The sequence below is a fragment of the Netta rufina genome (genome assembly GCF_964035555.1).
Source record: "Netta rufina genome assembly, chromosome: 7".
Classification (NCBI taxonomy): Eukaryota; Metazoa; Chordata; class Aves; order Anseriformes; family Anatidae; genus Netta; species Netta rufina.
The window spans coordinates 381,929-409,286 of NC_140130.1; the positions used below are offsets into that span (position 1 = coordinate 381,929).

At 36.6% G+C, this 27,358-nt stretch overlaps 1 protein-coding gene across 1 annotated transcript in view; it reads left to right on the plus strand.

Annotated features, from left to right (window-relative positions):
- GRID1 (glutamate ionotropic receptor delta type subunit 1) overlaps positions 1–27,358 on the plus strand; it is a gene marked incomplete at both ends in the record, with an annotated part of 531,319 nt that overhangs the window by 273,022 nt on the left and 230,939 nt on the right. Inside the window, one exon of the mRNA XM_084290039.1 lies at positions 24,581–24,786. Within this exon, the coding sequence (XP_084146165.1) occupies positions 24,581–24,786 (206 nt within the window). The remainder of the gene's footprint in view (positions 1–24,580; positions 24,787–27,358) is intronic.

The window sequence follows — 27,358 nt, forward strand, 5'->3', positions numbered from 1 at the left end:
TGTTTACCCGTAGGCATAATTAGCCTGTAAACAATACAGAACCAGAACAAATTATTGTATTTAAGCAAGCTAGGAAATTGCAAAGTTTGTTTTCCTTTGGGAGCCAAGCTCCTCAGATAAAGTTAATTTTCATTATTAAATATAATGCATTCCTTCTGCTGTAATTTTTTGAGATTCACAGCTCCTCACTTACTCTGGTTGAGTCCTCAGGTGTGAGGTGGCATCATGGGCATGCATCTCTGTTCTCTGCTGTCATACTCAGAATGGAACAATCTAGAGGCAGCTTTTAGGCAGAGCTTAGAAGCACAGGTCAGACTGACCTTTCTCTGTGTCTGAGAACTATCCTTGCTCCAAAGTACTGCTAGACCAGTAATTGAATTGATCTCACAGTGAATAATAAGAAATGAATCATGCTTGTTTAATTTTTTTTAACCTCTCCACCAGCCTAAAAAGAAATTAATCTGGCAGAAGCGTGTATAGCCTTTCTTACTTTATTTTTTTTTTCCTCATGGATTTCTGCATTCCCTGATTACCGTGACAGGGCATAAAAATACTAGAGGTGAAGGAATACCTCTGAGCTGCTGCTCTGCCTGCTGCACACCAGTAGCATGTTGGTCCTGCACAGGGAGACAGAGCTCACCGAGGCAGGAACCTGAGCATGCAGTTGTGTGTGTAGGTGTGCAGGAACACGTGGCTTCCTACCGCTGCTTCCCTTCTCTTGAAATGATATTACCCCTTCCAAAGGCATTGCAAAGTAATTCAGTGTTGCCAGTAGTGCAAACCTGGAATTTTTCCTGTTAGATATGGCCTGATTTTAGAGAAAGGGAAGGAGAAGATCAATTTAGTATGCTGAGGGAACATTAGTCTGCCTCTGTGGAGTAGCAGAGGTTGGAGGATGGTGGTGCCTGAGCTGGTAGAATGAGGGTGAGGAATAGGTGGAGGCTGTGAAATAATTTCTTTAGGAAGCCCATGCATCACGTTGTACTGAATGGTTAACATAATTTTATCTGTGTTCCTGTTGTTTAGTGAACCATTTGGGATGGTCATATTTATCTTTATGACCATGGACATACTTTAGAGTGGGTCTCTCTAGAACTATGGAGTTGGTGTTGTGTGGTTAAGGGCTGTTTTGCAGCCAGCATTAAGAGCTGATGTGGTCAGATGTATGCTAACCCTAAATTTTCAAACCTCTCTCTTTATTTTTGAATGCACAACTTTAATTAAAATCAACAAAAACTGTAGAGCTGAGTTTGCAAGCCAGTGTGAAGTCTTCAGGATTATAAATTTTAGCCAGCAAGAGGAACTTGCTCTGTGGATGCTGGACCAGCATGCTTGAAATAAGCGAAGTGGGAAGGAATCATCAAATAGTCTGCACTAGATACCATGGTGACAAGGATGGCATAAATGCTTCAATTCAAATCATTAGCTAGTTGCAAAGTATCCATGCTGTGCAAAGCTTTTTTTGTATTATAATGCTTTTAAGGATAGTTTTAAGAAACTTCTAGTTAGATAGATTTAAAAAACTTTTTAATCATTATGATTGCCTTTAAACGAAGTTACATTACTAGTGAGCTGTGTTACCCCATACAATTGTTCTTAAATAATTAAAAATATAAATTATATGGAATAGTGTGTCAGTAACAACCTGCATGGACTAGGGTTGCCAGCAGACTTGTACCTGATCCCGTAGGAAGGGAGTTCATTACTTGGAGAGTTTGATATAATGGTGTACTGTGGATGCCTACAGAGCAGCTCAGTGGGCTTGTGCTGTGTCTATGCTGATTATACTGCTGTTAGGGGGAAGATTTCCTACCAGTAGTGTGTCAACATAGGGCCATTTCCAGGACCAATTCACTTCAAATTTTACACTGAACTGAAGTCAGTAAGGTGAAAAGCAGACAACGGTTATGTCTTTCAGGTGGTCTAGTTTACCTTTTATTTTTTCCTGTTTCTTCTGAAATAGGAAATGGAGCACAAGAACCATGACAGTTGGCTAAGGGGAGATTAAATATCTTGACTTTTTTTCCTTATAAGAGAAATGTTTTTGATACTGTGTACTATAGTTTTCAAAAATGTGAACATGAATTTTTATATTGCTGTGTTATTTTCGAAGTAGGTATAAGGTATGTATAAGCTCAGCAAAGCTAGGATCTTAAAGAATTGCCTCACCCTGTGGTTTTAAGGCAGCTTTGTTTAGTTAAATAAGTTTTTTGCCATCTCTCCATAAACTTTACTGAGTCTTAAAATAGGATGCAGTCTTTGGTGCATCATTACTGAGTTCACAGTTTCTGAGGCATAAACACCAAGATGCAAACTGTTGGAACTTTACACTGCCAAGAATGATAATAACAACAACAACAAAGAAGTGGAGGAGGAGGGGGGTTTATTTCTAAGGCCTAGGATAGTTCTGGTATGGGTTCATAGAATCATTTAAGTTGGAAAAGACCATTAAGATCATCTAGTCCTACCGCCATCTCTAAATAGTGCTACTTTTAGGAAGGGAAATGGTACCCTCTGATATCAGCTGAAAACTGACTCTTTATGCACTATGACAATAGCTGTTGTTTATCTCAAATTTCTGCCAAGATCCCAGACATTTAATAGCTGTTATCAACTATTACAACTGTTATCACTTGGCTTTGAGTAGTCTCAGTTGAACTTTTTAAAGTAACATAAAAATGTGGGGACAGACAACATGTGCCTTGTGTGTAGATATAAATAAATGAAATACACAAGAACATATTCTCCTTTTATGTGCATCTGCCTCTTAGTTTAATTAATGATAGCATTTGTCATAGGCTGTGTAGGAGAGGCTGGCTTCTTCTTAAGCAAGGCTTATATCAGACAACTTGAGTGGCCTGACATGATAAAAATCCAGCTGAAGTGTCTGAAAGTGCAGCAAAGGATACAGGTACGTAGGTGTTAGAAACTTGGATAAAATTTAAGTTTTTGGTGAAGGATGCTCAGGGTAACATGTAGTCTGTACAACAGTAGAGTGGAAATAAGGAGGGAATAACAAGAAGAAGAACACTGCTCTTGGAAGGCTTGAACTAGCAGCCTATCAGTCATGAAGTTTTCTCACAGGGTGATACAGTCTGAACAATAGAGCAGGAAGATAACTAGCACTCTGTGTGAACTGGAAAAGGTGCTGGGGCTGTTGGAAAAGCTCCAAAAAGTACACACTTGATGTTAAAAATAACATAGACCCATATCACAATGTCAATAATACAGAAAGGAAATAGAAGAAATTAATAATGTTATCAAGAAAGGAGCAATAACCTTCTGACTGACCCAGTACCTAGATATTAAAGTATTTTGGGAATGGGGCTTTGCCTCTGCAGGTCAGTCAGAGAAGATGGGATGAAGGAAGAAAGACAAGGGAAAGATGCTGGAGGACAGATTAGCATTAGGGCAGGTCAGAAATTTTAGGGCTTGTCTGAGTAAAATGTCTTATTAGAACATGCCAACTTTTTTTTTTAAAAACAAACAAACAAACAAACAAAAAAAAACAAACACAAAAAAACTTTGTACCTGGATAACTTGTCTTCCTACAGTCATATTCTAATCAAAATGACAACACAACTTCCCCAGGTCAGCCTTTCTCAACCAAGATGATGGGAGGCCCAGGCTCAAGCCCTTGTTTTGTTATATTCCCCAAACTCATATTATTATTAATGTTTATTGTGTGCGGTATTTGGTGACAGACTTGAAAGGACATTTAACCTTCTCATTATGTTTAACTCTGCAACTATTTTGTGTGTGTGTGTGTTCAAATGTCTCCTTTTGCATTAGAAAATGAAGAGGTAGGATGACCTTTACGCAGACAGAAGATTTGTAATTCCTTCCTACCTTAAAATATACTAGTGCGCCTCACTGAGATGTATACTTGGAATCTGAAGGAGGAAAATGTAGAACTACTTGGCTGGCATGATAATTTTCACTGATCAGTAGTTTATGAAGGAAAGCAGCAAGGCTGAAATTGGAATTTTAGAACTCAGTTAAAGACTTTGACACCTTACTCTGCTTAGTGAGCTACTGCCAAATAAATACACAATTGAATCTTTTTTAATTCTAGATGACAAGATTTGAAATGAAATAATCATATTTCACTCCTAACTGAATTTTATTGCTACTTCAGAAGAGAAGGATTAATTTTAAATGCTTTCCTGGATATTCATTTCCTTTTAAACTGGAAATTGCTATAATCAAAATGAAAACTCTTGACAGTGAATTTAAATGTTCATCTTCTGTTTCTCATCATAACTTTGTTTAATAGACATCTACAGTTTACTGGAGAAAAGCCATTCTAATTCCTCACAGGAAATGAAAGTAATTTCTGTATTAAAATTTCAGTCTGTATGGTGAATGAAGGCTAGCCTACACACCACTTTGTTCTAAAATGGTGCTGCATGATTTGTCTCTTAAATTGATTGCATGAAATTATGATTTCAGATATATTGCATAAACTATATGAACAGACTGAAGAAAATTTAGGCTAATTATTCAGTCTGGATTTATTTTTTGAAAGTGCAAGTATAGTATCATCCATCCTGGTAAAGTCTTCTCATCAGGTATTTGACTTAAGTCTATGCAACTTGTCTGTGGTACCTATCCAATACAAAATGAAAGGTTTCCTATGATTTCTTACAGCAACTAAGACTGTCAAAATGCTTTCCAATAGCAAGATACATGATTGTAGACAAAAGAATTTTAATAAAACCTCTGTGTGGAATAGCTTGACAAAATATCAGATGTTGTTACCTGTACTTCTGGATTTTTTCATCATCCATGGTGAGGCTTCTTGGATAGGCTTCTTTTTTTTTTCCTTTTTTTTTTTTTTTTTTCAAGTAGACCTGTATATGTATTTTAGACCTGACATAGACTGATTTTTAACTGAATTCTTGTTTATAAGTGTAAGTAGACTGGAGTAGATCTTACAAGTTGAAAAATGGTCTCAGTTTCCTTAAATTCTGTCCCTGTAACTCTCTCTGTTTGAGCCTCCTGCAAAACCACCCACAATTATGTTCTGGTAATTGGTCATTTTTCTAGTTGATAAATCCTTCACAGCTTAAACCTCTTCCAAGGTCATTTACCACCTCTGATAGAGTGGCATGTAACATCTCTGAGTAAGCTTTTAATTTCCAATGTGTAAATAATCACTATCTCTCATGCACCTTAGGCTGTGTAGCTTTGTTTTGACTGAACCTCTGTAGTGGTTTTCTATCTTTTTTGGTTTGTTTGCTTTAATTAGTTGCTGTGTAAGGTTTTATTAGTCCTATTCATTAATTCTCAGCTTTCTGTTTACCATGTACAAAAATGGTGTACCTTGTAATCTGAAATGCATGTAGTGAATGTGACAGTGCTCTTCTCACAGTCTGCTCTCACATGATTGACTAATCATTAAATCACAACTTTGATTTATTGTAACTCTGGGCAGTGATAATGGGTGATGGATCGTGATGGTCATGGTATTTCAGAAGTAAAGTTTAAATTATATTTTATAAGAATTTTTCCCTCCTTTGAAGCAACACAACTGTAATCCTCCAGTAGTGTTTATGGCAGCAGGTGACTAGTGATTGGTTCTCTGAAGATCCTATTAGTCCAGCATTATTTTGCCAGTACAGCTTTTAATTATTATTATTTTTTTAATTATCTGTAAGAATTGTTTTTTAGAATGAATTACTGGTATTATTTTTAGAAGTCAACGACTAAATTCCTTCATGCTGGCAGTAAGCAATCTAAGGGGGTGGATTTTGTCTCATGGTGAAGATGGTTTTAATCTATCCAGACCCTGGATATTAAAGATTTTGATATTGTTTGAGTTTAACTTAACTAAAATTATCTAGTATTGGTTTTTAAAGTTTAGGCAACACTTTCTGGTGTTCCAAATTAGATCCAGAGCAAGGAAGTTTTTTGTAAAGGAAAATATTTCTCTTACTCAATTTTAAAACATCTCCATCTGTAGCACATTTCTCCAGCCCAAGAATAGCATAGGCAAAGCTGAAACATTTTTCAGAAGTGCACCATCAAACAAAAGAAGAAACATACCCACCTTTGAAATGGGTTACATGGAGACATAGTTGATGGACAAGGCAAAACAAGACAAAGCTACATAAGCTTTTCTCCTTGTGTGGTTGTCTTGTGTTGTGGAAGACTGCAGCAGCATCCACTGAGATTTTTATTCTTTTGTGCCTCCTCTGTTCTGAATCTCAAAGGAGAGTTAACTGCCTGTCCTCCTGTCAGAGCTACTTGCACAGATAGACTGTGGATGCTCCTTTTGATATCCAGAAGTGAATATCCATGTAACATCCCCTTCATGTCTTTAATGGCATTGGGTAAGTCTTGTATTTCTAGGCTTGACTAGTAAGCGTCATCTCAAGTTCCTGTCCAGTAGCCTGGAAAACTTACTTCTCAATCAAACTGTTCAGGTAATGTCCATAAATGACCCTTTCTCACTTCTAAATGAGAAGTCAAACAGCTTTTTGAACACTATTCTTGTTTTCCCTTTATGTATGGACTTCACAGTTTTATTGGGGTTTGTACTAGGAAGTTTTGAAATTGCCAAGAGACATCTTGGCATGACATCAGACCTCCAAGTGTGTTTGATCTGCTATGACTTGCCAAAAGCCAGAGGTAGGACAGAACCGAACTATTGGAAGGATCTAAGATCTCCCGCGGCTTACTTCCAATGTGACTCTGAAGAGCAAACAATTTCACTCTTAATTTTCTTTCCTCACCTGTCTTTTCTCTGTTCAGACGTGTTTCTTCTGAGAAGGAACCTTCTCATGAAGTGCTGGTAGCACCTATTGCTGGGTGGCTGACATGGAGGCTGGGCCTCCCACATGCTGTTATTTTGCAACAAAACAAGTGCATGATGACTCGATAACAAAGGAGCACGAAGAACAATGGCTAGCTATTTATTCACATGTGCCTTGTGTATTAGGACTTTTTTTAGATAAAACTAAATTCTATATTGTTGAAAATATTATTTTTTCTTGTAATAGTAGATGGGAATTGCATTTCTGAAGTCATAGTTAGATATCATTACTTTGTAGTCCTATGTTGAAATTCATCACCTCTTAGGACTTTTTTGAGGGTGTAATTGGGGAGTGTCTAAATATGGTCTGGGTGTATTCACTCCTGTTTTCTTGCTCATGTCCTTCAGGAGCTTTTTTTTTTTTAATTATTATTATTATTTTATTTTGGAGAATGTAACAATCACCCATTTATACTGGTAATACGGAATTTAACTTTGTAATGCTACGGTTATTAAAACTGATTAAAAGTTAATCACTGCCAATGATATACGTCATATATTAATACAGTTTATATTGTTGCATCAGCAGACATGCTGTGGCTGGCTGACTGAAATATTAATCTCTAGATGCCTATAACTTACCTGTATGTGATGAACAAACCCAGTGTTCCTCTAATGTAATCGGGGGTCTATTCATTTGTGTCCTTTCAAAGTTTTTATCTGGTATTTATTATATTTTTCACCATGGCTCAAACACTTGGTAAAGGTTAATATCAGAGCTTCAATTTTATAAATGATAATGTAATTCCCTGAATGAGTAATAAAAATATGTGTATTCATTCAGTGTATGAGATTTAATAAGCATTATCATGATCAAAATCTGCTAGTACCAAAAAACTCCTTGCCAGTGTGTTCTTAATATTATTGCCTTTCCAAAATAGTTGGATTATGTTTGCTGGAATGACCACCTGCAGAGAAGGGCATGTCAGCCTGACGAGCACAGCCTGCTGAACACAGTTGGCTACAGATTATTCAGGATCAAGGCAGCAGGAAACCATTAAAAAAACAAAACACAAAAAACTCTTGTATGTAGAGCTGGCATTTCTCTTGTGTGTGATGGGGAAAGCTGGGGGTGTGCTGTTAGTTACCTTCCTAATTCTGCAGCATTATGTTAAAAGAAAACACACTGTTAACACTCCCCTTCCCCCAAAATAAATAAATAAATACATAAATAAAAATGTTTACAATTACTTCCTTTTTGTAGGAATTCATCCTGGCCTGATCATAGAAAGTTCCTAACTCTTTTCATGAGTTTGATATGGTTCTTCTGCAATGGTTCTTCAGGGGCTGATTGTTCACCTTCTCAACCACAGCTAGGCAGTAGACAACCTTGCAGTGCAGTGGTCTCCTGCTTCTTTGCAGAACAAAATGCTTCAGCCAGGCCTGGTTCCTCTCCTCTTGCCCTCTCCTCCACAACAGCCATGCCTTCCTGCAGCAGCTCTGGGAGCAGTAGGAAAGGCAGTGCTCATGGGGAGGTGATGGGAACTGCAGGAGGCATTGCGGGGAGGTGTGGAAAAGTGTCATCCGTAGCAAAGGAATGTTTGGGGTAAGCTGGTCCACAAGAGAACATGAGAATTAGGAAGGACTTTTGGGATGTGCCACCACACCACCTGGCCATGTCCCTTAAAGGGCAGTGACCACTCTGGCTGACTTGCAGTGCGTGGGAGCGCTTTGCCTGACATTTTATTTTTCTGAGTGTGAGGGACCACACTCTGCGTTAGAGACAACTTAAAGTGGTGTGCAGTCATTTGGGGGTAGGGGAGAAGGTGATATGTGATTGGTTACGTGGGAGGGAGAACCGAGAGGTGAGGGTGCTCTGGTGTAGAGGTGAGTAGATGGAGACAGAATTGCTCCAAAGGAAGAAACAACTTTGAAGATTTGATAACAGTGCTATAAAGAGTGATAAATTCTAATTTTATTGAACTTCCATTTGTTATATGCATGTATTGAAAGCAAAATTACACATTTATCATTCTCAATGTAGTGTAATCCATAAAAATGATATCAGATAAATGTAATGAACCTGCTGGTTATGGAAACTCTGATTTCCAGTCTAATATGATATTCAGCTGCTGTTAGTAGAGGCTAAAAAGAAATTGGGCAACTTTAGGATTGGGATATTGTGACCCTTTTGTTTGTAACAGAAATCAGTTAATATAAAATCTATCAATTAGAGATTGATTAGTCTCAATTAGAGACTAATTGAATGCAAGCTGCAACAAAAATAGACACTGGACATCTGATGAGTCTGAGACATGAGACGTCTGAGTGTGTGTATATAGACCTTTGGAAAGTCTTTACAGAAGGAGAAAGAAGTATCTGTCTAAAGACAAAGATTTTTAAAAACAAGACTGAGCCTCATTCTGTAATACAACTTCTCCTCTTAACTCTCCCGTCTTATTATTTATGTAGAAAGCTGCAACTAACAGATGCTTGTATCTTTAAAGGCTATATTTGCAGCTTGTTTTCATCTTTCCATTGCCAATGTCACACGAAGTGTAAACACATTTATATATATATAAATAAAACGGAAAGTTCAAACTCTTGTCTTACAAAAAGTCTAAAAAATATGAACTTACCATTTAGGGTTTCTTTATTTTTGATTATATATATGTAAAATTCTGTACAGTTTCCTGAAGGGAATTGTAAATCAAAGTGACTATTTATTGCAATGGGAATAAGGGATAGGTTGGATGAAAAATAAAAAAGGCAGAAAAGAAACTAAGATATGAAACATCAAAGACTGTCAGATAAACATCACAAATTCATTTGCAGTAGTGAATTACAAAATCAGAAACAAGGAAAAGTTTTTGAACTGTTATTCTGCAAACTTATTTTTGTCCTAATGTGTAAAATGCAAATTCTGATGATTATGTAAATTTTTGTATGATTTATGTAGTTCAAATGATACAGTAGATCATTTGTGGGATATTGTCTGAATACCAATGTAGATATTTATTTTACATATTTTTAACCTGAAATTTTCGGAGTATCTGAGTTTCTCTACTGGTTATTTTTCTAAAAAGTTTTTTAGAAAAGAACTTTTAGAGTTTTTTAGAGACTTTTTTAGAGTTTTTTTTAGAGTTTTTCTGGAAGTGGAATTCAACATGTTTTATGAACGAGATCTTCCATGTTGATGGATCCTTGTCCTGCATAAGTGCACGTTGTCTGAAATCTTACACAGTGGATCTGATGCTTGGAATAAGAGTTTAAAGCAATAAATCTCTCTGCCTCTGAGAAAAGGAATCCAGCTGTTTGAGGAGAAATTGATACTGTTATGGAGGGGCATTATCAACCTTAGATAATGACATTATTATTATTATTATTATTATTATTATTATTATTATTATTTATTTTTTTTTTTCCTGATGTGTTTATCCTCAATTAACTAGTCTATATTAATTCTAATATTCTTCCTTTGGCTTCTGTGCTTAAATTGTACCCTGTTTGCTCAAGGGAAATACTTTTATTGCTTGTTATTTATTGATATAGCAATGGAGTTCTATTCCCTGCCCTCATCTCTTGCACTGCAGAGATTTAAGTAGATGTTCATGTTTTCAGTAGGACTTTTTCTAGAAGTGGCTGGGAAAGGGTACTTATTTACACATGGCTAATCCTCTCTGAATGTAAGCACCACACGGTAACTTCTTCTGATAAAGCTAAAGATTACTTTCTCTGCACTGAACAATTCAGTTTAATTACCTCTAACTCATTACACTGTTTTCACCAAGTTGTATGACATGGAATGAGGTGGGGTGCTGAAGAGGCTCTGTAGAAAATAGAGCCCAGCTCATTTGTTTTATGATAGTTGCTACAATTTGAGCTAGCACAGCAGCTGGAGGCCAGTTACACAGAGAGAAAGCCTGCCTCATCTCACCCCTCATTCCTTGGGTGTCAGCTGTATCAGCAGCCAGTACAGGGGAAAAGAAGAGTTGGGAGTTAACATATTGGAGAAAAATGTGCGAAATGTGCGTGCAAAAATTGGAAATACATGAGGAGAAAGGGCAGGATTTTTTATTATTTTTTTTTATTATTATTTTTGTTGTTGTTGTTGTTTGTTTTTTTTTGGACTTGAAATACTTGGTAATGGCAGTTGAAAGAAAGTGTAGATTGGATCCTATTATAGTATACCTAGCATCTGAGCTTCCTAGTGTTAGACACTTTCCAGATGAAAAATAGATCCCACTGTATAAAGAATTTAATCAGTGACCCAGGAACTCTCAGGAGCTTAACTTCCAGCCCTCTCTCTGGCGTTAAAACACATTTTGCTGGTTGCTCATTCTACTCTTTTGAGCAAAAGCACTATGTTCATACAAACACTGAGTACTTGTTTCCAGGGGAAAAAATGATTCTTTTTCATGCAAACAGTAGATAGTGTACTAGAGCCTTGGAGGTGCCTGAGATGTGAGGTTTCAAATACTGTCACTAGATACGCACAGCAGTGGTTCTGGGGACATGTCAAAAGAAATGAAGTGTGAAACTGTATCTGCAACCTCTTGCCAGGAGGTTTTGAAATAAGGGTGTTTCGAGCAGCTTACAAGGCTGTCTCATTCCCTGAAGTTACAGCTATATTGTCGGTACTGCTGCATAAGTCATTGTAGTTTTATGTCAGGAGACACATTAAGATAAATATTGAGGGTGAGAAGAAAGAAGCCACAGATGAAAACTGTTAAAGTACTCAGTGACCAAGAGCAACATCGTGGTAGTGTGAAGAATAATTGTATGAATGAATGATTGTATGAATGAAGAGATTTGGAAGAAATACCTGAATTGGAATGAACCTTATTTTTGCTAAAAACGTGAAGAGATTAAGGCAATAAAATTACAAAGATGTCTGCGAGAACATTGCTCAGTGTTAATTTGCCTTCCAAAGAGATCCAGCTGGCTTTAATAAGAAATGGTCTTTCAGTGATCTGGGTTATGTTCTCCTGGCAAGAAGTCTCTTGTCCCACACCTCCCAGAAATTTAACATAATAATCAAACACACTTCAAAGACACCAGAAGTGCTAGAGTGTATTATGTAGCATCAAAGCACTATGATTATCACGATGTTTATACTCAAACCTGAAGACAACTGAAAGGCATCCGCTATGCACAGAGCACGAATGAGCTCAGAGAATGTGCGTTAGAGCCCTTATCTGATCATTGCATTTATGATTACACACTGTAAGTGGAAATTATCTTACAGCTATAAAGAGGCAGAGCTTGGTATGTTGTGTCTCAGAAAGAAAATCTGGGATTGATTCCACCTGGAGTGAAGAGCAAAATAAAACATAAAGATAAGAACTTGTGTATTAATGTGAAAAACTGTAGCTGGTTCATCTAGAGTTCAAACAAGCTTCCTGTGCTTTTGTAGTAAAACATCGCATGCTGAATTGTTCTCGTGAACTCAGCATATTTAGTGTCTGTTCCCCCCAGCATTGAAATATGTAAAAGTAATGTGAATTTATTAGTTATATTTGTAATCTTGTATAATTTCCTTTCACTGCATTGTTTCTTAAGGAGATGGTTCTGTTTTCCTTTCTCCAACTATTCTGCAAAACTGGGAAAATGAGAAGTCAGTAATTACATTAAATCTTGTCCTTTCTTTATCTATGGACTTTCAGATGCCTGGCAGTAACATACTATCCTGTCCTTTCTGGCACGACATCTTGTCCTTTTCCAGGCTGTTGCTTTATTTGAAGTAACTGAAATTAGCACAGTCTGCTTCGGCAAATTATGTTAAGGTGTGCAGGTCTGCCAGCACCCACCAAAGATATCAGCACCTACGCAGTGCTGCTCAGCCAGCAATGTTCCTCACAGCCTTTTCTAATGTCAATTTTTTCCCAGTGACATTCAGAATTGGCTAATGCCTTTCCAGTAAATTACAGGACATTAATGAAGGAATTAAGTTGATTGGAGAGAAAAATTAGATCTCTTCATGTTAACCTTAGGGTATATTGAACTTCCTAACTGGCCTTCATATTAATGTTTGCAATCAGGAGGTGAAAGCTTGTCAGATTTTGCAGGAGTTGCACTGAAACTTTGTCTTAATGAGTCCTACAGTTGAATCTCTACTTAAATTTAGTGAGATATGTAGCTCTCATTTCATTTGTTCATAAATACGTATGGAATATTCTGTAGTAATACTGAAGTTAAAGTACACAAATAAAAAGTAATGTCACTGAAGTAACCTGAGAGAGAACCCTGAGTACTTCTTGCTTTTGAATGCAGTTAGGCAGTTCCGTTTTTCCTGGCTAAGCATTGAAGTATCTCTGCAGGTTTCCAAATAACTTTATAGTACCTTGCAACTGAAATTTTTCTGGGGATTTATACTGTTGACAAACTGGGATGTTTTTTTCTAGTAAACCAAGGGTTTTCCTGTTGTGCTTGACTGCTCTTATCTAAATGAAGTTATCCTAATTAAACATGGGTAGGACATAGTGGTGGGGTTAGAAAAATCTGGGTAGTGTTATGTTCCCATTTTCTCTTATCCTTTCCTATAGCTGAATTTTATTTTATTATTTTTTATTGTTATTTTTTATTTTTATGAGGAGGCAGTATTTTCCCAACTTGTAAATGTTTCTTGGCTGCTGCTCTATACAGTGAAGAGAAGAAAAGCTGTGTTTTCAAGATGGCTGTTAATTTTGAAATGGAGTTCTTCAGCAAAATGTGGGAAATTGCTGTTGTCTGGGCATGTATGAAACCAATCATAAGCATGCTTTTCAAGAGCAAGTTAACTGTGCCTTCACAAAAGCTGCGTTCTCCATCACAGCCATGAGCTGATAAAAACCTGGCCTGTTGTTTGTAGAGGGGAGCTGGTTAGAAAGGTGTGCATTTTTTTTTTTTTTTGCTGTTTTTTCACTGCTGATTTAAGAAAGAAGGGCTTTACATCCTGAAAGACAGAAGTGCATTCTACACGTTTGAAGTGTTTATCTTGATTATAACCACAGGAATAAATCACAGCATGCAGTAGCTATGTGAACACTTACTCGTATGTTGAGAGATATCCTACGTAGGAGGAGACTTGGCACCGAGATGCCTCACACAAAGCTAAATAAGCACTGAATGTTGGTAGGACTGAGGCCTAAAACATCTCATTTTTCAGTCTGTTCAAATGTGTTACTTTTGTTTACAATATGATGAGTGGAGAATCTTTTGGCACTAATCTTGGTACAGCGTACCACCTCAGTGTTACCAGTTGTCTTTTCAGTAATCATTACTCGTTATTTTCTAAAAGCATGGAGCTAACAGAGGGATGCCTGAGGAGATTTTAGCTGATGACAAACTATAAGCAGATTCATGTTTTAATTCTCTAGCAAGTTTTTCTTCCTCTGGGATCAGATGTGTTGCTAGAGAATGAAGTGCGTGTATTTACCATCATAATTAAAGTAGTTGTAACACAAATGAATAATCAACAATAATTTTTTGTTTGTTTGTTTATTTGTTACTGGTTGTCGCTACAAGATGGACTAATTGATTGTCATTATATGTGACTTGAACTTAGTTTTTGTTTTCAGATCCCTCCCACCAGCACAAGAGATTTGTTATCTTAGTAGGGATCCTTCTTATCTTGTTTTTAACAGAAAATACTGGAGAACAGAGAACAATTTTGTATCTTTTTATGTTTCTGTGTATGGTTTTATGGAGGCTGCATTGCAAAAAATGGGCTTTAAAAGAATAGAAAAGCAAAGAAGGGTATATCTTTCTGGGTCAAATAGCCAGCCAAAGGAATGAAACTTATTCAGACACCACCATCCTAATTACAGCCTGATGAACAATACTTGAGTAAATGAGTGGCCGAGGGTCCTTATTCCTGGATTCTGAGTTAAAATACATGTATGCTCACTGTTGCACTCAGCTTGCCAGCAAGTCACCAAATGCTGGCCAAGTAGTTCGGGGCAGGCCTGCCCAGGCTTGATCCACAAAAGTTAGTGTCTGCAGGGTCGTGAAACAGGGTGATGTGGGGCCTCGCGGGAATCTTCCACCTGTGCTTAGGTGGATAGAGCACTCTACTTGTGGTGGTCAGGCTCAGGATGAGGTTTGGATGCAATGCCACTGTACCACCTTGCACTGAATGCTCTGAAAAGTGAGGAATGGAGCAGAACTGTAGCACCTACCCAAGTGGCATCTAGATTTCTTAGCGTAAATAATTGGAGATATTATGAAACTCACATAAGTAAGGACATGGTTTTCCAAAATCTGAGGCTGGTTGAGAAGCAGTACTCTTAGAAAGAATTCCTGGTTTCTCAGTGGAGACAACTCAACACATAGATGGTCCCGCCAAGCTGAGAGCCTGAAGCTCTGACAGCCTTTCTGCTGCTTGTGTGCCCAGGGCACCTGACTTTTACTAGAACCTTTAGAAATACTACAGTGGGAGAAAGCTTCCTCAACAGAGTTGAGTTATTATTTCCTGACATGCGGTTAAGTAGGTATAACAGCAACTAGCTCCTGTAATGTGTATTTATAGCGTATACTTTATTATACAGTACAGGCGTTTATAAAGCACATTGAGGTCCTTAGCTGAAAGGTGTTACATAAATGCAAGAAATAATTACTGTTGCACATATAAAAGAGTGAAGTCTTCCTGCCAGTAGGCTTTCCTCAAGGGGGAATTTAATTATCTGTAGTAATTTTATTGCAGTCTCTCTTGAGACTGGAATGTGTAGTTTTTAAAGTTGATTTAAACAAGAGGGAGACTCTCTGCAATCTAGTGAAAGGGATATGATTCTTCCTTTTCTTTGCTGGACATTTGGCTACACACACTTGTCTTCATGTAACTAGACAGAATGAACCCTTCAAATTCTCAGGTGACTTTAGGTTTTCTGTCAAGGTGAAGAGATACCACCTCTTGTCTCTCAATTTAAGGCATTTCCTCTGTTTATTCAAATTGTTTTGGGATGCACTTGTTTGCATTTGCTTATCTCTAGCTTTGGGTAATTGGCCTTATTTAGAAAGGACATGCTTCGTGTGTCAAAATATGTAACCAAATTTAAAATATAACAATTTAACAGTATAAATGGCAAATGCATTAATGCAAATGGGCTTATAGTACAACAAACCTAAACTTGCTTTTTGTTCAGATTTTCTTATAGTATCATATAGCTTTAAGAAGGTACATCTCAGACCTTCAAAAGATGAAAAATGCATTTTCCCAATGTACTGGCAGATAGAGGCTTAGAATTACTTACACTCAGCCATAGCAAATATTAGGCTCAGTAATTTATCTTCATTACATTAAGATAATTTAAGTGATGAAAAAAGAGTCTTGTGATTAAACTTAGGACATATATCAGCAAAAACATAGCTTCTGTCAATACATCTATTATTTTGGCTCATAAGAAGATATGGCAGGAACACTAAATAGTGTCTTTAAAAGCAGTAATGAGATGAGAGGCTATTACAGCTCATTCAAGTGGTTTACCATTGGGCAAACAGTTGGCAATTATTGCACTTGGAAGAACTAAATGGATGATTTGAACAGAAATGCTGGTTCTCCAGTGAATTCCCTTTTTACGACAATTGTAGCATATGTCCACAATTTTTCCAATGGTAATGAATTTCCTGAGGTGGTTTCCCTTGTGCTTTTGAATGTTAAGTGTTAAAATCCAGCAGGAGAGACCTGTGCTTAACCTTTCATGCTAAATGTGAAAGGGCTGTTGTTGCCTTTAAAAGACTTTTGTGCTCCCAGGCCTCCTGGGAAGCTCCAGTTACCTTCAGACTGGATCAGCTGTTTCAGGTATGAAGCATCAGTTCTGCAGAGTAATTCTGAATGTTTTTAATAGTTATGTCTTCCTCTTATTAAAGTCAAATCTGGAAACATTTGCTTGTACATTTAACACGTCTGGCTTTATATTGTGTTCTGTCTCTTTCTCATTCATTCAGGAGTGGAAACTACCAATATATGACTTGTCTGTATTCATAGTCCCTTTCATTATTTAAAACAGTAATAACAATCTATGCATGCAGTACAACTGCTCAATAAAAATAATTGTGGTCCATTGCTCAGGTTTCAACCTTTGATATCACAAAGGGGTTCTGAGTAGACCTTTGCATTTGATTAGCTCTGATTTACACATGGTAAACTTTCAGTTTCTTCTGAGAGGTGGTCACATGTCAGCCTGTGATGTAGATTTAAATGGCAAATCAGTGTTCCATGTAATTTTCAAAGCTTACATCATTACATCAATTCTGATAGTCCGGTCTCTTCTTTCTCTTCTTTCCAGAAACTTTTTTTTTTTTTTTTTTTTTTTTTGATCTGGGAGAGCCGACACTGGCACATTTTGTGTTTGATCAATGCTAGTAGAACTATCTAGGAAAGTAAGGTGAAAAAAAGGGAAAGGAGAGGTAGGTTCCTGAAAATTCTCAGGTTAAAACTGCTGAAGATGTACTGATCTGGATGCTCATAATTTATATTGGTTTAAGGGGAAACTGTGATGGTCTATGGAGGACAAAGGCATTGACAGTTACAATGCAGAAATATACTAGTGGAGCGCATAGAAATATACAGAAACCAGATCTGCCTGAACAATTCCCTGTGCTGCAAACTGAATTGCTGAGAGAATGTTAGAGGGAAGCATCACTGCGCAATTGCTTCTGTTTTACACTCTTTGTCAGAGACAGGTAGACAGAACTGGTCTCCTCTGGTACAGCTGTTCTTATGTAAGCTGAAAACTACTACTAAAAACTATTTAATTTGTTATGCTTGGTTTTAAGATTTTATTTTTTTTTTTTGGAACAACTGCTGGAATAGAGCTATTGTTTCTTAGATTTATTGTATTTGCATGATTATTAGTTACTGAGTTCCTTCATTTCTTTAAGAATAAAAAAGATGAATTGGTAAAAGTTGAAAAGGTAAAAATTGGCTTTGAGTTTTGACATATCTAAAACCATGCAATAAGGTCATTGTATTTTTTTTATTATTTTTTTTTTTAGCAGAAAGATTGTGAAGAGAAACTGAAAAAAGAGGAAACTAAATCACAGACTGTTTAGAAATTGTGAATTCCATTGTACAAAAATTATCTGGCTGATAACAATTATCTCATCACTGACTGTTGAAATACCCAGTCAAACACGTGGAAATGTTATAGGTGGAGAGAGAGGCTGCATGCACAGAGAGACTGTAAGAATACAAGGGAATAAACTCTTCATAAAAGTAGAAAATACTCCTTACCAGTATCACTTCATATTTCTGCTGGGCTCTAATAAGCATTTACATTCAAATATTAATATAGTCTTATCTCTCACACACACTTTGCTATTATGCTTTCTGGTCTAATCACTCTATTCGCACAGTTAGAATCACATTGTGAGTCTTTTAGGTTGAAAATTCCGGTGCTTTTCTAACGTCAAATTATTCTAGATGATCTGTACAAAATAATTCCCTTCTGGAAGCATAAGTAGTAGTCTGTTGTTTAAAGGAAGGTTAATATCTCTAGCAAGGACCCGAAGATGGTGTTAAAAATCATTCATTCCAACATCTTAAAATGCAGCACAAGTCTAATTTTCAGGATGTGCATCTGTTTCTTGTATCGGTCTTTTTCCTTATTTCTTATATAAACATCTTGCAGTTATGAAAAAGAGGGACAACAGCTGCTGTAAAATCAAGTGAATGAAACCCATGAAAACTATGTGATTTAGGAGACCTGTTTCAGAGTGTTTATAGATTATCTTCCAAATCACTGAATCCTAAAATGTGTACTTTATTCATCTTAAGAAATTAAATTATGTGTGGGAAGTATTCTACCCAATTTGCAGTCAAAAGAGACAAACCTACATTAAAGCAGAGTATCCTTGTATTAAAAGTAAGAAATATCCATTAAGAAAATGAAAACACTTTTTTTGTCTTCTCTTGGAGCTTAAGTGTAAGGAAAAAATGCCTTGATATTATTCCTAAAACATTGGAAAGGGTGAATATATGTTTAGAAGTGGTTAAATACTAAATTAATTAAACTATCTGAGTCTTTCTGATACACTTGGCACTGCTTAAACATATCACCAATATTATACTCAAGTAAAAATAATACTGAAAAAAGTGTGAAGTGTAGCACCTGTAATCAAGCAAATGAAAAAAACTCAGAAGATCAGCTTTTCCTGCTTGATCTCATTGTTTTTCACACTTATTTACTTTTTCCTTATACAAATGTACAAATGAAAAGATAGATGTGGGTTATTTGAAAATAGAGCCTGGTGATGATACTTGAGTCCTCCTAAAGTTTACTTGTTGATGGATAAGAATGAAAGGTGTGAATTTATTTCTTGGAGTTTCTCTAGCCTTGCCTTCAGCCCCAGCTTGATACTTCAGTTTAATATACAAAGTAGAATGACCATGTGCTGCTTCTATTTCTGTCAGCTGGGGTTAGAAACTGGTGTTGAAAAGACACTATACTGCTCTCTACCTCTGTAAATGCCCTTCTACAATAAGCCCTCCTTAACGGCTAGCTGTGCCCAACTGTACAGCTGGTTCACACAAAAACATTAGCTTTTAAGCTGCTCATGTCAGGGCCAAGAATCACATCCTATACTTTTATGACAACAAATGTTATTGTAGACTCTACAAAGTTATTTTTTAAATATAAATAAGATCATAGATAATATAATAAAAATGGATTGCTTTGTAGATGACAACAAACTTTACGTAGAGGAAGCTAATGCCACATTTAGTATTACAACATTATAGTTGTTTTCTAGTCAGCCAGCTCAGTGACCAACATAACCTCAAGCAGCAAATGATACATTTCATTATTTCTTATAGTCCAATAAAGCCACTTTTATAGCAAGCATTTGTTTTGCAGTTCCAGTGGAAAAAATCTTATCTTAGCAGTGCATCGAGGCTTTCCTTACCTCCTTGTTAAGTTATTCCTAAAATCATATCGTTCTTCTGTTGTCAGACCCGAATGTGTGGTATATCTGTCAGAATTAGGAAGAGGGCTCTCAGCCACAGAAATTCTCTCTCAAGCCAGATTTAACAAGAAGGATGCAAAGTTTATAAGATGTTTTCTGCTCTTGTGGATCTCTAATGACATAATTCCAATTCCAACTAGCCAATTTCACGATTGTAGTTGAGACTAGAGTATCTTCTACAAATCCAATCACTGTACAGTTTTACAGAGAGATTCACCCAAGTGCGTTTTGTGTAGTGTCATTTTCTTTCTGGAGTGCAGGTGTTGCATCATCAAGAACTTTGCTGTTCTCTAAACAGAAAATTTCCAGTGCTGTTGCTGAAATCCTGCTTGGTATGTTGAACGTGTACAAATCAGGTGTACGCGGGGAGTTAGATAATTAAAACACTACTATAATTTTTGTGGTTTAGTGTAGGTTACACCCTGAGCGAAAATAACTATTTGCAAAGCTGAAGGGGACAGTTGGCTATAAGTTGTGCAGTTACAGCAGCCTGTTGTTTCATTTGTCAGATACTCTAGACAGAAGTATTTGAGTTTGTATTGTTATACTTTTCCTATAAAATATGAAATAAATGGGTATGAGGAATTATTTTATTAGTAATCTTTCAAAAAAACTCTCTAATGTTAGAATCTGAACATTAATAAAAAGGAAAAAAGTCACTGTTAAGACTACAGAAGGCAACACATTTTAATGAATGCATTTATGGAATCCTTTATTTGCATTAAATTCCATATGAATTTTATATGACTCATTTCAATTGTGAAGAAAATGAAGGATTAACAGTCATAAATGATGAGAAATAGAAAATCATGACTGAATTTTTGGAATATCTCTTTGAATTAGCATGGAACAGAAAGCAGGTTTTCTTTTATGTTGCTTGGATTTGTGATCTACTAAATGTAGAAGAAAACGAGGGCACCAAATTATTTTCTTACGTGATATGTCAGATAAAATAAAACTGAGCCTAATTCATTATTATTTATAAGTAGATGCTCCTGCATGTGTTTATGTGTTTATGTACACATACATTTTAAGAAATGATTGCCCTCTTGGTAACAATGGCAAATAATTATTTGAGAAAAAAGATCCCATTAAGTAAGCAACTAAATTGGTTAGTCACCACTGAAAACACTGCTCTTCAGTTCCCGCTTCCACTTCTGAGTTCCCACCAAGCCTTCTCCTGCTCCCCAGTGCTATGTAGGAACAGACATGTCAGTGTTCAGGAAGATACAGTCATGCAGTTCTTTTTAATTGCCAACACTGAATAAATTCACATTCATTTTTATCTGCTAAAAACTGACAGATTGTGCTTGTACACTTGAGCTTGGACAGTTTCTCCCATCCCAGATTTTGCTTTCTTGTCAAGCTGGAACAGGCTGCCCAGGGAAGTGGTGGAGTCACCATCCCTGGAAGTCTTCAAAAGACGTTTAGATGTAGAGCTTAGGGATATGGTTTAGTGGGGACTGTTAGCGTTAGGTCAGAGGTTGGACTTGATGATCTTGAGGTCTCTTCCAACCTAGAAATTCTGTGATTCTGTGATTCTGTGAAGTATGAGTCCTTTCCATTTATTTTTATTTTTAAATTGGGAAATAAGCTGTTTTCCTTGGCGGAAAAATTTGTGAGGGAATACAAAATGCTCTTCTATGTCCAAATAGTTGTACCATGTGCATCAGATATTATATGCTGGTCTACAGCAGTATTTCTAATCAGTAGTTCAGCAGGTCAGCTGAAAACATAAGGCAAAAAACCTAGAGCAGTATCAGCATGGTTAATCTTCAGTAAACAGCTTTCCGTTGTGCAGTGATAGCTTGAGATGCTTGCACAAAAGACAAGTTGTTAGTAAACTACATATATAAGCTATTTTCTTACTGTTTCTCAAACAATGCAGTAATTTTGAAGGATAAAACTGCATTAGAAGAAAAACCTTTTTCTAGTATCACAGATCCATAAAGACAGTATAGGTACAGTAATGAATACTAGTTTACTGAATTTAAATTAGCAAAATCCAAACTTACCTTGACAACTTTAATAAAATGCTTTAATCTGTAGACAGTAGCTGTTTGTCACTGTCATTATTTCAGCACACCTGTAATATTTAGCACTTTTGTGAGTGCTGAATTCTACTAACATATTCCAGAAATGCTTGCATGACACTAAACCCTGTCGTTTCCTTGATGACTCAGGATTTTGGAGACAAAGCACATCTGGCAGTTATTTGATAGTGTGTTAGAACTGCTGTAGACTCACTCACCACCACCAAAAAAAACCACACAAGTGCACCTTTTCTGAGGGGTGACTTGGCTGGAGGCATTAACTAAACAAATAAGCCTGAGTTAGGAAGGCAATAAAGTCTGCTGTGGTTGTCACAGCACTAGCTTCATTTTCATTCCTTTCTGATGATTCTCTGTAATTATGACTGCTTTCTGAACCTGAGTTAATCATATTAACAACCCTTTCCATGTTTGGATACAAGTATAAATATACTCAAGATGACTTTGTGGTTTTGGTTTAGTCTTAATGTTTACTAGTTATCTTAATTGACCCTGTTGTATTGCACTTGAAGGAAGAACTTCAGCTGGTGTAGCCTGCAAGATATTACTTGTCATGTTTCATACAACACTTCTTGGGCAAGGTGAAAGATGTTCATGTATATATTTTACGGCAACTTAACACCAAGACTGGTGGTGATCTAAGAGCCTATCCAGATGGGGTAGCAAGTAATGCTACTGACTTGAATAAGGTTGCTTTCGGTCCCTGAACTTCAGTGATGTTTATGGTATCAATTCTTAAAATTCCATCAGGTAGAAGTTTCTTCCAGGTTTTAAAAAATAAAAATAAAAAACTAGTGTTACAAGCTAGTTTATACAGATTATTAGAGCTGTAGTAAAGTTTTCTGAAGAGCCTGTTTTATTATGGGAACAATAAATATCTCTCTGATGTGCTGAGGATGATGGTGTAATGGGCTAATGAAACTGCTTGAATTTGTCATGAAGGAAAGAACAGAATCTGTCTGTCTCCCATTTCTACTCTGTGGGAAGTCTGGGCCCTGAGTGTGAAGAAAAACGGCAATTCCTGCTCCTCCTTGCAGCCCCTTGGCTCTGGTGTCAAGGGGTGGTCATGGGGGACAGAGTTCTTCATTGTGAATGAAGGACTTGGGGCAAGGATGTACTGATGTAGCCCAGCACTGTCACTGGGCTACAACAGGCTGTGGTTGGGATTGTTCCAGAGGTCCTGTGAGCCTCATCAGCCAGCATATTTCCAGTTTCCTCATGTATTTGAAATAAAAAATTGTTAGAGTTACTGTGGGCAACCCCTGCAGTTTAACAAAGCAGCAATGATGAGTTGTGATTGACTTTGGATCTTCAGTGCATAGTGCTATTTTACACAACATTTCTGAAGAGACATCTCAGTGCAGTTACATTTACATTTACATCTCTGTAATGTGTGTTGTCCTATAGCTGGGTCACCATGCAGACTGAGAAGAAGAAAATCATTCCCAATTTATCAGATAATATATCCTCATTCTTTTCCCCAGTAAGACCTGCTGTTCAGTTTCTGTCACTGTTCACAAGAGACTGAGAATCAGTGTTACGCTGCAGAGAAAAAGGATCCAGAAAGATTCGAGCAACTTTTCTTATGAAGATGCAGGAACTTATTGGGGGAATTTAATGTGCTACATCCCATAAAACATTTTCTCCCAAAGGCTTTTTTTTGAAGAGGCTGTTTATTTAGATGGCAATTCTAACTTACACCATTCTGCCTCACCTAGGAGCTTTAAATTTGATAATACAAGTACAAGAAGTGAATGTGAGAAAAGAGGATTAAGTAATACCTTTTTTTCAAGACAAGTTATACATATTTCAAATTAAATTAAGGGCTCCTAATGATATGGTACAGGTCCTAATGATATGGTGATTAGGTCACTGTTATTTTTGAGAGCAACCTGGTTTAATTTATGTTTTGACCTTCTCGTTGCTCTAAATTTCACTACAAAATAAATACTAAAAACTCCAACACTTATTCAGAAAAATGCTAATAGTCACGAAGGCAAAGTATGGTTTGAACCAGAAGGTTTCAGCACGAAAATGTAATGAAATGTGTTTTGCTCTATGTTAATGTCCTCACAAATTGGGTTAGGAAAACCTATTTGGCTCAATCAGCTTGAAGTTGAAGGGCAGAACTTAAACAGGTTTTGAAATGGTTTCCCCTATTGAAAACCAATGTTTTTACACAGTAATATATCATAACAGTTTGAGTCTTTGGGTACTGTTTCATCAGTTTACCAGTGAACAGCAAACCTCTGTCTAGGCAGGGATTTGTAGGAGGGGAAGAAAAAAGCAGGGGGGTAAAAAGGAGGGCTATGGATATCTTTGTTTGTTTTTAATGGGAAAAGTAGGCATGATCTTAAATAAGTCAGGTTTTGGTAGGAGAAGTTTAGGTGTGAGTGATTTATCACCCATGCTTCTCCATCTCCAGCTGGATTTCTGCATTTTAACTGTGATTTGGTTGGGGTGGGACTGTCTCGTTGTGTCATGTTCAGCCCTGTGGGCTTGAGCTGCTGGGGCAGCTATCCACAGCCACACAGATAGGTGTAACTCTGTAACAAAGAGTTGTACAGAGACCTTCAGGGAAAGGTAATCAGTGGAGTTTCCCTGTTGGTATTTTACTATGAAAGAGAGCTGTGGAAAACAACTGTCTTACACTTGTGAGGTTCTGTGGAATACTCTTCTGACAGCACTGCAGGAGATAAAAAAAAAAAAATAATAAAATAAAAAGTATTTTTCCACCTAATTAGTGATGCTTGCCTAGTTGGCGAAGGTTGATGCAGTGGTTTTTTCTTTTCTTTTTTTTTTTTTTTTTTTCCTCCCTCCTATGTTACAGATATACGCGGACTGCAGGGATTTCTCGATCAGGCCTCCAGACTGGGACTTGATGTGTCATTACAAAAAGTGGACAGAAACATCAGCAGAGTCTTTGCCAACCTTTTCACTACCATGAAAACAGAAGAGCTGAACCGCTATCGAGACACATTGCGAAGGGCTATCTTACTCCTAAGCCCACGGGGAGCCCAGACTTTTATTAATGAGGTCAGTGAACAGTTGTTTTTATCTATGTTTCAGGATCATATATGATGACTTATGTTATACCTTGCCAAGTTTTCAGAAGTGGCAGATTTTGACAATGCTGGTTGGTAAACATCAAATATTCTGTCAGGTGTTAATATCAGAAAATTAAAATAACATATACTTCATGTAATGCAAACCACAGTAAGTGCAAGTGGACAGCATCAGCCAGATGGGCACTTTCGATATCAAAACAGTTCTGTGGGGCAAGTCTTTTTTTCTGGTTGTCTTTCCATACCATTACTCTTGACCTAGGTTACAACCACCGTCTTGTCTACAAGTGATCAGAAAATCTATTATGCTCTATTAGAAAATAAACACAATGTGTCTGGGAGTGTTGTCTTTACTATGGAAATCTCCAAACTCATGGTAAAAGGTTGTGTTACAGATGTTTGGCAGCTGAATCTGTGTTTTTATCAAGTACAAAGAAGGAATGATATGTTTGTCTCTTTTTCCTGATGGTTTCTTGAAATCATCAAGGCTAATTAGGACAGGGATGTGACTGTTGGGCAAACTTGTAATTAAAGTTGTGCTAAGGGCTAATTTTTGGCATTAATTTGTTTTATCCAGCTTTTAAAATATTAAACAATGAATTATTTTACAGTGCTTTATATGTCAGAGTTGAGAATGTGTTGTATCCCTTGTATAACCTCACGTATATTCATTAGCTAATAACTTGGCATTGACATAGTTGGTTTTTTTTTTGTTTTGTTTGTTTGTTTTTTATTGTTGTCTTGTTTGTTTAACTAACCAGGGATAAGGCTGAACCAAGAAATCAAAATATGCATGAGACCTCTTTCCAATTATCAGTTCAGCTGCACCAGATCTTGCTAAATTAAATATATATATCAAAATAATAATAATAATAAAAGGTTAATCTGATTAAGATTTTTTTTTCTATCAGCATAAATAAATCCTCCACATTTATGTTCAATGGTGATCTTTAAAAAATTAATAATGTTAATTTTATCATGGATAAATGAGGCAAAGATTTAGTTTGGGCAGGACTAAGCATAGGGACATACTTCACTCCTGTTTGTGCATGAACAAGGAATGAGGGAGTACTTGCCTAAGAAGCATAGTCAGTTTATGCAGCTCAGTCAGTATTGTTATTTTCTTCATAGAGGACCTCAAGCAAAAATGCATGAATTAGTTTTCCAGTGAGTACTAACAAGGTTTCCAAATCAGGTATTGATCAGAAACTGTCAGGTGTGTTTTATTATGACCCACACAGGCTAGAAAGTCTGTTGCTTTTCAGTGTCCAAGACTCCCAGAAATGTTAGCAAGAATTACGCGCAAGCCTGGTCAAGACCTCCAGGTCTCCAGGGTGTAGGGGCTAATGTATTAAACTGTTTTAGTACTCACTTCACCTTAAAGTGAAGTGTGTATTATAGGCATTAAGGCTAATGATCTTGATATATTTCCAGATCCCTGCAGGAGTTTAACTGTGGGCAGAAATGAAAAGTAATTTATTTGGCAATCTTCCTATATTGAATCTTGATTGATTCAGAAAAGCTTTATAAAGGAAAATTTAAATCTTTCAAAGGAGCTCTCAAAAGGCTTGAGACATGTGACGTGCGACATAGGAAAGAATTCTTCACTAATGGAGACTGGGTGAACATTTCTTGAAGGGTTAATGTTAACTATGATTCCTCAATATCATAGGCAGTAAGTGTAGCTGATGATCTACAGTGTGGTTTCACGTGGTCTGCAATAACAAATTTCTGCTTAAGTGAAATACATATTTTTATATAATTTACACGAGTACATCATTCACAAGATGCAGCAGTAGAAGGAAAATTCCTTTAGATTTATGTATTTCTACAGTTAGTAAATATTTCATACTGTAGGTCAAATGATGACTAAAACTCGTTCACTATCAATAATGCAGCTTGGAAGTTGTTTTTATTTCATTGTTTTTGACACTTTTTTCCATGTTTTTGGGAAAAAATAAATCTCTAAAAGAGGTAAATAGCAACTTCAGAAAAAACAAAGTCTTCATTTTTAAATTTTGGGTATACTTTGCTTTTTCCCGTTTTAACTCAAAATAAAAATTTAGAAAAATAAATTGGATTTCAAATTTTACTTCCATAAGAAGTTTTGATTCCATAAGCTCCTCTTTACTGTATGGGTCACAGAGCACTAGAATAGGTTCACCACAGAGGCTGTGACATTGCTCGGTTTGGAGATCTTCAAAGGCTTGTGCATGCAGTGCTGATAATCTTTGAAAAACTTCAAATGATTCTAATTAAAGTCCGTTGGCTAATAATATATATTGATTTAAAAAAAAAAAAAAAAGTGTTGTACACAGACCCTCCTTTATAATGCAGAAGAATAAAAGACCTTCTTAGTATCTGGATTACGAACCCTGATGTAAATGGTTATAACATTTTTTTCTAACCATAAGTCATAGCCATTAGCCATTTGAAGCTGGCATGAGATTTAATTTGCCTTTTTGATAGTGGAAGTGATACATTTTTCCCTCTAGAAATATGGATCCAAATTTCAGTCCTCATCTCTTGAGGGGGCAAGAGAT